This window comes from Polypterus senegalus, chromosome 9 (genome assembly GCF_016835505.1).
Source record: "Polypterus senegalus isolate Bchr_013 chromosome 9, ASM1683550v1, whole genome shotgun sequence".
Lineage (NCBI taxonomy): Eukaryota > Metazoa > Chordata > Cladistia > Polypteriformes > Polypteridae > Polypterus > Polypterus senegalus.
This window is the reverse complement of record NC_053162.1, coordinates 139,414,899-139,428,330: the sequence shown is the minus strand read 5'-3', so window position 1 is coordinate 139,428,330 and position 13,432 is coordinate 139,414,899. Positions and strand designations below refer to the sequence as shown.

Here is a 13,432-nt window from a genome sequence, read left to right as displayed (position 1 = left end):
GACTTTGGGTCTGCCAAACCTGTTTCTGTGAGACTATTCTTCATTTTCTAAGCTTCTTTTGATGGTTTAGAAAACTGTACTCATGAATACCTTTGCTTTCTTTGCACTTTTAATGGTCATTATGGTTATAATGGTCTGTCAGCCTTCCCTCATTAAATTGATTTTCTCACCATTATGATAGCTATATACAGTATAGTGCAATATTGTCCAAATAATTCTTCAGAGAGTGCAGCAGTTCGTTTTGTTCCAATGCTGTTTTTATACAGATAGAGGGTTTGTAAGTTGTTATCCTATTACTTGCTCAGTGAAAAAAGGCCTTTTTGTTTAAATCTGATAATTATATTATTTTCACTTTTTGGTAACCTAATTGTTTTTTAACCTCTGGAAGTTCACTGCTTACCTTTGTACCATTTCAAGTTATTCACTGGTCTTGAGTAGTGGTAAATATGCTGTTTTGCTGTTGACCTTGTTTGCCGAATATTTTCCTGAAAATATGCTGTGCGGCTGGCTTAAATTAAAGCGCCATACAAGCCAATGTTGATCTGGACAGCCACAGAGTAAGCAGTATAATGCTGATCCCAATTATGAGCTAAAAATGATTGTAAGATTTGCAAATACATTTAAACACAAAGCATGCACGCAAAAGGAAACTGGAAATGAGTCAATATATTTTTGTTTTAAAAGTAATGTATGTGAATATGGACTTGTGTGAGGATTACTGAGTACTACCCAGAGCACTGTGCAGTTGACACAAACAAAAAGGAGTGAAGAATCCACATGCTTTAGTGTCATTTTTATTTGGTAGCAACGGCTGTGAAAGAGCAAAGGCGTCAGGGAAAAAAAAACAACTATTTTTGGTGTTGGTTTGAGAGAGCTGAGCACCTGCTATTGAATCTGTGTGGAACAAACCTTAGTGAATTCATATTTCCTGTCTGCAAGAAATGTTACTGTCTAATTTCATTTTATTAATTTTATGTTAGGAAAACACAGTGGTGCAGTGTTTAGCAAGGCTGACTCACAACTTGGGTCACAGTTTTGGCCACAATAATCAGTTCAACATAGTTGGCAGATGTTTCCTAAGCCATCAGGGACATTTACATAAAAGACTATTACACAGTTAAAATCCACTTAAATCTAATTCAGTTTATCCTTCCCCATTGACTTAATTTCATTTTACTGAGTTTGGAAAAGTGAATTCAGCAGGTTTCATTCATTACTAGCCTTGAAATGCTAAAATTTCAATATATATATATTATATAAAAAAAATCCTGGGACGAGGTACGACTTTTTAGCCTGGGACGAGACGTGACTTTTTCAGAGAGATACTTTCAAGTCCCGCAAGATGAGACTTTGTGCCAAGAGATTTAACCACGCCCGGGACCGGAAATAAAAGACAAAGAGTAGATGACAAAGTAGAACATTGTAAAGAGGTTCAAAAACGTTGGTGTGATACACATGCAGAGCAGATTAGAGATAATGAAAGTACTAAAATTCGACAATCTCAAAAAAATTATAGTAAAGATTGCATTGGTGCAAACAAATGGAAATTATTACTTGGTAAAATAATGGAACAACAAAATGACATTGAATATATTGTTCAGATTTAAACTTTAAGTCAGAGACTTGTAGATCATCTAATTTGTGTTGCCATCAGGGGAGAGTAGTGTTTCTTCCCAATGAAGAGGCGCATTTGTGAGAATTAAAAGATTTGTTGTTTGGTGAAAGTGAAATCCACATATGTGAGCGGCAGAGAAGCGAAGTGGGAGGCACGTAGCACAGGCTGGGGGGTTGGTGAGCAGGGAGCAAAATAGTATATATATATGGGGGCAGAGTACACAATGTTAAAGTTTAAAATTATAAGTGACTAGGGGACTTCGCTCACCAAGCCCCTGTGTTTGGTTTTCCAGATACACACTTTTAAGATTTTTTTTTCTTTGAATTGTTGCTATTTCATTAGTTTCACTTTTATTTCAAAACTTCTGTAAAAACAATATTTGGAATCTTGCGAGTCCCAATATGCTGAATCTTTTAAATGAGGTCAGTGAAACATGTGTTTAATGATTTTGTACCGTAATTCAGGGTAGGTTTCTCTGTTTGGAATTTCAGCACAGACAAAACGATCTACATCATCATCAGTTAATAATTTTTTTAACAAAGTAACCAATAAATGCATGTGCGGTAAACTCCGTTTTTGAAATTCTCAAGATTCAACATTCTTTATTTGGCACACGCATAGTTATACAGGACAACACGCAGTGAAATGCGTTCTGATCCGCTTATCAAAAACGGTGAAAAGTCAGAAGAATATCAGTTAGATTAACAAAAAGTCATAGATTGAAAGATAACAGTATAGTAGAACATAATAAATAAGTAAAATTATGTGAATAAAGTAGAATTAAGTGTTTCAGATGCAATAGTGCAGTGATTATTGTGCAAAATCAAAGTTAGACAGGTGCATAGTTAAATGAGGCAGTTTGTTTGTTTGCGCTACTGTGATCTTTACTTTCTTTTTTTTATACTTTATAATTTTCCTACTTTCATATCCTTTAACTTTCTCCATATGTGTATTGCACCATTTTTTTTTTTTTTGAGCCTTTCGAATTCCACTGCTTTCATAATCTCTGACCTGCTCTGTATGTGTTTAGCACCAACATTTGTGAACGTCTTTATGAAGTTCTACTTTGTCTTTTACTCTGTCTTTTAATTCTGAGCCGGATTGGACGTGCTTTTTTTCAGTTCCACTTGTTCCGGGCTGATAATTACTTTCCTTATTTTCTGAATTTGCACCTAGATTATTCTTTTTCTTTTTTGCTCTTTTTTCTCTTCAACGCTTTTGAGTCTCTTTTCTCCGCCCTGCTTTCTTCTTCACTTAGTCGTCGACGTTTCATTTATAACATATTGTCCTTATATGCTTTATATGCGCTGAGAGCCAAGGATCTGTGTGTGCTCAAATCCTTTAGACGACTGAATGTTTTGCTGCCTCTTGGCTTATTTGATATTGATTGTAAGTAGGGCATGTCTCGCAAGAATCTCATGTTCCACGTCATCGCGAGACGGTCCTGGGTCAGTCTCTTGGCACAAAGTGTCATGTTTAAGTTCCCTGTGAGACGCTCTGTGGCCAATCTCTTTCATCCTGCGATTTCTTTTAAATGTCTTCTATGATCTTAACATGAAGATTACGTCTCGACACCCTTGTGTTTCTCTCCTGGATTTTTTTTATAATAGAGAGATAGCCATGTCAAATATTAGAAACAAACAGTGTCAGATCAGCTGTCTATTTTGAGAGAGAGAGAGTGACTGAATGATCGAGGTGAGAGGAAGGAAAAATATTTACAAACGTTATTCTTGCATCCAGTTATTTTTATAATATATATTTCCAGTTACTTAACTAAACTAAGATAAAATGAAAACAATAATGAAGATACATATTTTAAAATTAAATTAAATAAAATCAGAAACATGCCAACAAGTTTAGTTTATCAGTGGCTTGCAGACTTTTACCTCTATTCTCAAGCCACCAGTAAAGTTTCCCCATTGTTCTGTAAAGATACTGCTGACTCAGTCATTGTAGAAGGTGCATATCATGTTTCTTATCATTTTATTTCCAAACCAATGCAAATCACATTCATTAACGTTCTGCTCAGGTGTAGGTTCTCTCTATCAGTGCCTTAAAGAACAATTTTATTTTCAGATAGGATTTCTGACTACTTTGTGAAGTGACAGATAAACGCAAACACTTGCAAATTAAGTTGGCACATTTTTCACGCATGATCTTCTGTCCTTAAGTTGTTTCAAATTAAGGTTTTAATGACCAGCACATTTCAACTTCAGGCATTTGAATTATGCCTTGATATATAATAAGTGCCAAGAAAACCAGCAGCCTCTCACATTTAATATTAGACAGCATTTGCACCTTGGAAACTTCTTTTAGTGTGTGCTGCCAAATCAGTTACCATGCACGTACAGTGCATCCAGAAAGTATTCACAGCCCATCACTTTATCCACATTTTGTTATGTTACAGCCTTATTCCAAAATGGATTAAATTCATTTTTTTCAACAGAATTCTACACACAACACCCCATAATGACAACATGAAAAAAGTTTACTTGAAATTTTTGCAAATTTATTAAAAATAAAAAAATTGAGAAAGAACATGCACATAAGTATTCACAGTCTTTGCCATGAAGCTCAAAATTGAGCTCAGGTGCATCCTGTTTCCCCTGATCATCCTTGAGATGTTTCTGCATCTTCATTGGAGTCCACCTGTGGTAAATTCAGTTGATTGGACATGATTTGGAAAGGCACACACCTGTCTATATAAGGCCCCACAGTTGACAGTTCGTGTTAGAGCACAAACCAAGCATGAAGTCAAAGGAATTGTCTGTAGACCTCCGAGACAGGATTGTCTCGGGGCACAAATCTGGGGAAGGTTACAGAAAAATTTCTGCTGCTTTGAAGGTCCCAATGAGCACCGTGGCCTCCATCATCCGTAAGTGGAAGAAGTTCGAAACCACCAGGACTCTTCCTAGAGCTGTCCGGCCATCTAAACTGAGCGATCAGGGGAGAAGGGCCTTAGTCAGGGAGGTGACCAAGAAACCGATGGTCACCCTGTCAGAGCTCCAGAGGTCCTCTGTGGAGAGAGGAGAACTTTCCAGAAGGACAACCATCTCTGCAGCAATCCACCAATCAGGCCTGTATGGTAGAGTGGCCAGACGGAACCCACTCCTTAGTAAAAGGCACATGGCAGCCCGCCTGGAGTTTGCCAAAAGGCACCTGGTTTCTCAGACCATGAGAAACAAAATTCTCTGGTCTGCTGAGACAAAGATTGAACTCTTTGGTGTGAATGCCAGGCGTTGCGTTTGGAGGAAACCAGGCACCGCTCATCACCAGGCCAATACCATCACTACAGTGAAGCATGGTGGTGGCAGCATCATACTGTGGGGATGTTTTTCAGTGGCCGGAACTGGGAGACTAGTCAGGATAAAGGGAAAGATGACTGCAGCAATGTACAGAGACATCCTGGATGAAAACCTGCTCCAGAGCGCTCTTGACCTCAGACTGGGGCGACGGTTCATCTTTCAGCAGGACAGCGACCCAAAGCACACAGCCGAGATATCAAAGGAGTGGCTTCAGGACAACTCTGTGAATGTCCTTGAGTGGCCTAGCCAGAGCCCAGACTTGAATCCGATTCAACAGGTCTGGAGAGATCTTAAAATGGCTGTGCACTGACACTTCCCATCCAACCTGATGGAGCTTGAGAGGTGCTGCAAAGAGAAATGGGCGAAACTGGCCAAGGATAGGTGTGCCAAGCTTGTGGCATCATATTCAAAAAGACTTGAGGCTGTAATTGCTGCCAAAGGTGCATCGACAAAGTATTGAGTAAAGGCTGTGAATACTTATGTACATGTGATTTCTCATAAATAATAAGTGACAATGTGATGTTATAATAAGCAGGATCCAATCAGGGAAGAGTTATGTAATAAATACAAATCAACCACAGCATGATGGAATCTGTATTTTCAAAAATGTTTATTTTTGCCCATCCACACTGAAATGCTGTGCTGGTGTTTTCAAAAGAATTCATTTTCTTTGTTCGAAAACACTGGTGTAGAGTGGATGAAAGAAAAAATGGTGACTAATGTAAGAGTTTCTATATAAAAAATGAAGTATGGTGGATGGGGATTAAAAGAATCAACTAAGGGTTTGGAAAACTTAACAAGCTTAAGATGTGAGTTTATGAAAATGAAATATAAAAATATTATTTTAATAATAAGTGCTTCAGCAGCCAGAGTTGCTTTTTAATTCAAAATTGGGTTGTACTAAAAGACATGCAGCCACTTTGTTCCACCAGGACTGAACTAAAGTACTCCTGTTCTAGAGTATGAAGAATATGTATTTACATTCTATGAATACATTTACAATTTCAGGACAGTCAAACAACACAATAATTAGTATTTGGGTGAGCAAGAGAATTCAAATCCAAAATCAAAAACAAAAATGTCATGCTAAGTGCACTGCATTGGGCATAATTTTACACAGCAACAGGGTGTGTGCCTCTGCATGTGAAGTGTGTCCATAAAACTCATTGTCAGACTCTAAAATTACTGATTACAGTCAGTGTCATCTTTGGTCTTGTAGCGCTGAGTTTTAGATGGTATAAGATTTTGCATATTATGTCTACTTTAATTGTTTGGATTAGAGCTCTGAATGTAGCATTTTTCAATGCAGAATTTCAATTTCTGTGTAACTCTTTTGTTGAAATTCAAATTGTATTAACGTTAAAAGAATCAATTAAAGGTGACAGATGAGCTCAATCAATTTTCAAGGACTGCTTTTTCAGGATATAATCAAAGCAAACATCTCAGTGTACTGAAACCATGCAGTTATTTTTATTTCCTTATCTCTGTATTGCCATGGTGATAAATATGATTGCATAAACAAAGGCTGTTAGGTTAAAATGAAGCATTTCTGAAAAATAAACCCATACAGATGAACAGAAGTAAGATTGGAATGGAAGAACAAATTAATCAGTTACATTTAATAGGAGATGATTAAGCTAACAATAACCAGAAGTGCTAAGTATTGCATATTTAAAATTGTAATTCATCAGTTCATATTTATATTCTGATATCAGTAACGAAATAGCCCCATCTAAGTAGGAATTTTACCTTGTTATTCAAAAATAATATATTGTGTGTTTTCTATTGACGACTTGATGACCAGCAAAGTGGGTCAGTGGTTAGTATTTTTGTCCCCCCAACTTTAAGGTCTTGAGCTCAATTTACATGTTTTCCCCATGATTCCATGGGCTTATTTTGGATACTCCAGTTTCATCCTATGCTGTCCATTTAGGTTAAATGTTAAATGTAAATTGAACCTGTTTATGAATGTGCCCTGAGAGAGAGAGATTCCACTGCCAAGCCCAATGCTGCACAGGCAGTGACTCATTGAAAACTGTACAATAGATAATTTCATTCCACTCTTTGGTGAAGATAACAATGATATGCTTACCTAGCTACTTTAAAAGAGCAGAATTCAAAAATGTATGTTAACAATTGTGTTTCTTTGCTTTAAGTATTTGGGGCCAGTAGCTAATATGAGTAGCACAGTCAGCGGTTTAGTTTAATGCTGGTCCAGATTCAGACAGGATCCCTTTGAAAATGCCAAAGGAATGTAATTATTTCAAATGAGAATATGGTTGCTATGGCAATGCTAACTCATACATGAGCAATCTATCTATTTGGGTTGCTTGGCAGCCCACACTTAAGTAAACTAGTCCAATGACAGTTTACTCCATACTTCCCTCCTTCCCTCCCTCCATTTGTCCTTCCATCAATTTAACAATTTATAGCAATCCTAATCCTTTTCAGGGAAGGGGGGACAGTTATGTACATTTAAAAGGAATATTCCTTCCAAAAATGACACTTTTTATGCATTGTTTACCCTGTGTTGTTTGTAGTGATGGCCAAGAAAAGGATTTGATCTCAGGATTTTTGGAGAAGAGAAATCACAATGTCTATAATGCAAGTAGCTTCAATACTGAACCACAGCAAACAAAATTAAAATGTTCATGAAAAAAAAATCAAGTTACTGATGTCACATAATGCACATGTCAGTTATCCAAGAGTATGTTCACAATGTCCAAATGCATGCATATAATTTCTAAAATATTGTGAAATAAGTACAGAAAATCAGAGTAGTGCACAGGAACAACAGGAAGCAAATTCTAACAAAATCAAGCTTTTGAATTGAAGACAGGGTTCTTGACCAATGAACAAAAGGAAGAGGTGGGTCTTGCTTGCATTTTTGTACATGGTGAGTATATGACTGGATAACTGATAAATATTGTAATTTTTTTTTAAAAAGATGATGAATAACGTGTTGTGTTAATATCCCTCTGGTGTCTTTACTCAATGCATATTTAACTGTTTAGATAATTTTAACATTGATCACAAATAGTTTAGTTGTAAAAACAAACCTCTCTTCCTAAAATACAGCTAATGGAGAATTTGCAGACTTACAGCCATGTTAGATTAGATGATTCCTACAGTGATTTTCAGCCGTAGCCTTCATATACATAATTTTAGCTAGCCAGAAGCAGATGGCAGTGTACTCCCATGAAGGCCGGTCGCATAATGTGACATACCCAGTGACACACTCTGATAATTTTGACTTTGTCTTTAGTCTTAAGGGTGGATAATGTGTGTACAACAGCTGACAACCAATAAATGCTCCTCTGGTAGAATATTGCAAATAATGCAGCAGCGAGGAATTAAAAACGGAAGTCTTTTGAAAGTTACACATGGATTAGAAGTTCATCTGTCTGATGTCTTCTGTTTTTCATACCATAGCAGAATGGAAAAAAGAAAAGAAAGGCCAAGATTGTGGATGAAATCGCTATATAGTACCATCTCACTCAGGCAGCATGTTATTGGCTATCAAAAAAAGGGTTGAGCGTGACTGTGTAGAAAAGTCTCCACACAGTCACAAATTATGACATCTCCAGCATTTTTAGTCATGTATTGACATAGTCCAGAGATGATCAACAACTGCAGTTGGCAAGTCTGACATATTCTCACATAATGTAATATTGGCTTGACTTTGATGTCTTTGGGACTTTTGACATCATAGCATTTAGCATGCCATTGTCCTTTATATTTTGTTAACTGTATGCCACAAGTCACCTCCTCAAACTGTCTACTCAGCATGCTTTCTTTACCTGAAACCAGTTCTGTGTCTCCACAGTTTTTAATATATCACTTCCTTCATTCATCTTAGAACACACAAATAAGGCAGTGTATTTCTTGAAATACAAGTCTGAATATCTGGAGTAAATCTGACTTTTAAATTTGTGGTAAACTGTCAGCTGCATTGTAATTTCATTGCTTGTGCAGGAACTCTGACACATAATGGACAACATGCATCTTATCATTCCTTTTCCCCAAATGCACATCGATGCACACAATAAAAACAAAGAAGATACCTAAAAAAGCAGAACTCCAGGTTACTTCCAATACTTTGCCACATTTACAACATAGGAGATGTAATAATGTATTTACTTTATTACTTCCCAGTTGAGAAATTAAACATTTTTTATTGATTATATTTTCTCTGCTGACAGGAGACTGCCTGCTTGACGCCCCGGCAAAGTCAATGCCTTTGCCCACTACGTTGCCTGGCTTGGAATATGACTTAGAACAACAGTGCCAGCAGACCTTTGGTGAGGATTTCCAGCACTGTCCTAACACATCTGATGCAGATGTGTGCTCCCAGCTTTGGTGCAGGGAGGAGGGACAGCTTCTTTGCACAACTAAAAATGGCAGCTTGCCCTGGGCTGATGGAACAGCTTGTGGCAATGAGAGGATCTGTTTCAACAAGGAGTGTGTAGAAAAAGAGGAGCTCTTAAAGCCAAAGGTACATTTTTAACAACTTTGTGTGTATGTTTTTTTGTCCTTCTTTTTATCTTTCTGACTCATCCTAGAATCAAATCATATCCATGTGCTTAGTTTTTGTAACTATGTGACACCTATATTATTGCTGATGATTCAGCATTGTGGCATGATAAAAGCTGCTTCTTTTAAATCAGTCAGCCATTATTGTTAGCTTGTTGTGTAATTCAAAAAGTGGTAATATATTAGAACAATGCAGCAGGGAAACAATGAAAACAAATCTGAAACACAAGCATACAGTAAATCAATTAATTGACTTAATTTAATCATATAAAATGTACTTAATAGCAAACACAATTGAAAAGCAATTTACAAAGTAATAAAACTCATTACCATATAATTAACTGAATATAGCTCAGTTTTGCTTAAGGTCATTAGAACGTTCAGTTTATATTTGATGCAAGGATAATTCTATTGCTTTTAGCCTGCCAAAAAAGAAACAATTCCCAAAACACATGCATTAAATAAAGCTTGAATTTTTTAACGGCAGTTATTCCAGATTGCACAGCAGACCACAACTACAAAAGGCTCAAACACTTCTCTGTTGAATTCCCCTCCTCCATTAATTTTCCATGCCTGCTTTTCCCATTACAAGTTTATGAGTAGTTCAGGATTAGAACTGCATAATATGATATTTGCCAGCTTTCAAAATTAGTTTTTGAGTGGCAAACGAAAGCCATCTGAACAGTAGCAGAATAAAACCTTTGTATGATATCAAGCTGCAATTAGTGTACGTATAAAAGATGAATGCATTTCCTAGTAGCACTGTGCCTCTTAATGCCATTTGCCTTCTGGCCTTACTGCACTTCCAACGACAATGAGAAATCCTTACTGAACAAGTATTTCTTATTACAGGTTTACATGGAGCAAGAGTGCAGTCCAGCAGTTATGTCAATCACTTCTAAAACCTTCTATATACTGTAGTATATTTTATATATAAATATATATGTATCTTTTGTGCTGACTTTTTGTGCTGACCTTACAAATTATTTTCACTCAGCATGCTGAAACATCTTTAAAATTATCCTTAGTCAAGCAAAGTATGCAACGTGTGGCCATTTTTTAAAGTCTCATAAAAACTGGCACTCGTGCAGTGCTTTGTCGCAGGTCCAGTAACCCGAGAACATTTTCTGACTTAGCTGTTGTAAATGTGGTATTCGAATATTCTCTCCTTGGTCATAAAAGTTTTCTCTGGGCACAAGAAAGAAACTAATCCTAGAGAGGACCCTAGTGCAGAGCTGGAGAGGTCACAAGCACACATAAATACATACACACCCCGCTATACCAGTTCAATTTAAATTTGAAAATTATCGTAATACACATATCTCTGGGTTCTATCAGAAAAGAGCAGTGTCCAGATGAAGCAAAAAATAAAACTAAATAAAAATTTTTCTCATAAAGCATACAATATCAGTGCTTCACTTTGTTATCTTCTGAGGTTGTATTTACTTTTTTTGAATATACTATTACATAAGATAATGCAGAGTTAACTATACAGGATTTGAAATGCATTGTTTCATAATTGTCTTATGATGCTGTTCTTGATGGCTTTGTAAAAACACACTGTTATAACTACAGTATAACATGAAGTGCTAAATAGAAAAGCTGAATGATTATCCATCGATTGATTAATCAATCCAATCATCCATCCATCCATCCATCTATATTCTTAACCTTCTCCTCCAGAACAGAGTCATAGGGAAGCTCTATCCCATCCCAGCAGCCACAAGGTGCAAAGCAGGAACAATCCCTGGATATGGTACCAGTCCATTTGACATTGATTAAAAAAATACGCACACGTTGCATACTTTGTTTGATTCAAGATAAATTCAAAGATGTTTCAACATGCTAAGTGAAAATAATGTGAACAAAAAACATGCCATCAATATATACATATGTATTTATATATGTACATTGTATATTATAGGAGGTTTTATCAGTAATTGACCTAACAGCTGCAAGAAAGATGTCACCATTTACCTCCAGGGCAGGACACTGTTTTAAAAGAAAAAATGTGATTTTTTGCAAGGATGATACTATCATAAAATTTTGTCATGATTCATTTCTCACAACAAATTGCAAATTTTAAATTAACCATCCGCAAATTCAGTTTCTGTTTGAAATATTTTGAACGTGTAGATAATTAAACATTTTTAAAATCAGCCTTCAAGTACTCCAAGATGCTGGAGAGAAGGTACGGTCTTACTTTGTAGTGTTGTCCTACTGAAATGCTTGCAAACTGCTTGTTTCATACCAAACTCTTTCTTTACTGTAACATTGTGAAAACTAAAATCAGCCAAAGCACTCTAAATAACTTATCTGTACACCATCTGTGGGAAAATTAAAGAGATGAATTTTATAATGCAAGTAAAGCATTAAAATTAATTACTTTTAAATTCAAAGGATGGCACAAAAATAACTAAAAAAAGAATAACTGTTTTTAGTGTCAGTGATATATTATGATGAACAATTGTGCAATACCTTATATTTTTTTCTTGCCTATAGTTATAAGACTTGCACTTACATTAAGTTAAATAGAAGACAACTTGCATTGAGATGCCAGGACTGTAAATTTAAAGATGTCATAAAAGAAACCATAAAATAATTAAACTTCAGCTAATTCCATAACACATACAAAATGGGTTGACAGTCCTAGTCTTGGTTAGTGGGGTGGATGTTGGAGACCACCTTATTTCCAAGGTAGTGAAGATTTAGGTTTGGGATGGGGTTGGAGATTGGTTTGATGGAAATGGAGATGCCTTTAGATTTGCTAGGTTCGTATCATTTGGGCTTAATTCATCCAGGGTTGTCTTCTTCAACAACCTTTTTAAAGGTCTAGCGAACAAGAGTAGTGCAATTTATGAGTAATAAAATGTATTAAAACTAATACATAATATTATATACAATACAGAAGTCTGATAATTAAGTAAGTGTCATATGTGTAAAATGATATGTTTTAGTTTGGCCTTACTGTCTTCTTAATAGTTACATCTCAAAGGAGAATTAAATAGCCTTGACAAGTACTGGTCATCTCGGTGATAATTCTTCCAAATTACAAGACTTTTACAATGCTCATCATATCAGTGATATTTTTGTAGTATAATTTCACAGATTAAGACAAACAGAATGGAATTGCTTAGTATGTCATAACATTCAAGTTTACCATTTGCCTTAGTGCTATAAGAATATTCTTTAATTTTGTGTATGCAAGTGCATCATGTATATCCTTTAATTTTTGTGTATATAGTAAAATATATTACTAGCCACATTACCAGACAGGTAGCAAATAAATTTAAAAATATTAGATTTTTGATGTCTCTTGCCATATGTGTACCTTCAGTGTTCCTTCTACACCTTTCCTCTGTATCTGCATTTCTCTGAACCTCTCTTGCCTGCCACTTCCTCTCTCTAGTGCATTCCTTTGAAAGGCTGCTCCTCAGACTCTGTCATTTCAAGGTATCTTGCTCACTTCCTGTCCACTTTTTGACTACCACCATCAGTAGATAGGTCCCCATGTGAAAACATCACTCATATTCTTGCGAATATCTCTCATTCTCGAAGGTGACTCTCACTATGTCTTGTACAAATTGACTCCTCCTTGTATTCCTAAACCTGCTTTGCCAGGCACATCCTACGTTGATTGCATCCCCAAAGTCAAACTGACCAATCAGATTAGTTGGAAAGAGCAGGCACACACACACACACACACACAGATAGTAGCATTTTATTATATATTAATTAATGCATACATGCATGTATTTTCTAAAATTTCATAATCATGAGCTATACAAATGCTGAATCATGTATTTAATCATTAACTAAAAGGTAATTCATTTTACTTATTTTGAGCTCATTTATATTACGTAGAATGCCCAGTGGGGGCTGTGCGGTCTTTTGGCCCTTGGAACCCATGCAGATTTTGTTTTTTTTTCTCCAGCTTAATTGGAGGGTTCTTTGTTTTGTTCTGTCCATATTACCAGAC

General features: G+C 36.1%; 1 protein-coding gene across 1 annotated transcript in view; it reads left to right on the top strand.

Annotated features, from left to right (window-relative positions):
• The window catches only part of LOC120535865 (A disintegrin and metalloproteinase with thrombospondin motifs 8-like), a 47,846-nt gene that overhangs the window by 17,315 nt on the left and 17,099 nt on the right, over positions 1 to 13,432 (top strand). The window contains exon 5 of the mRNA XM_039763993.1: positions 9,123 to 9,415. Coding sequence (XP_039619927.1) covers positions 9,123 to 9,415 — 293 coding nt within the window. The remainder of the gene's footprint in view (positions 1 to 9,122; positions 9,416 to 13,432) is intronic.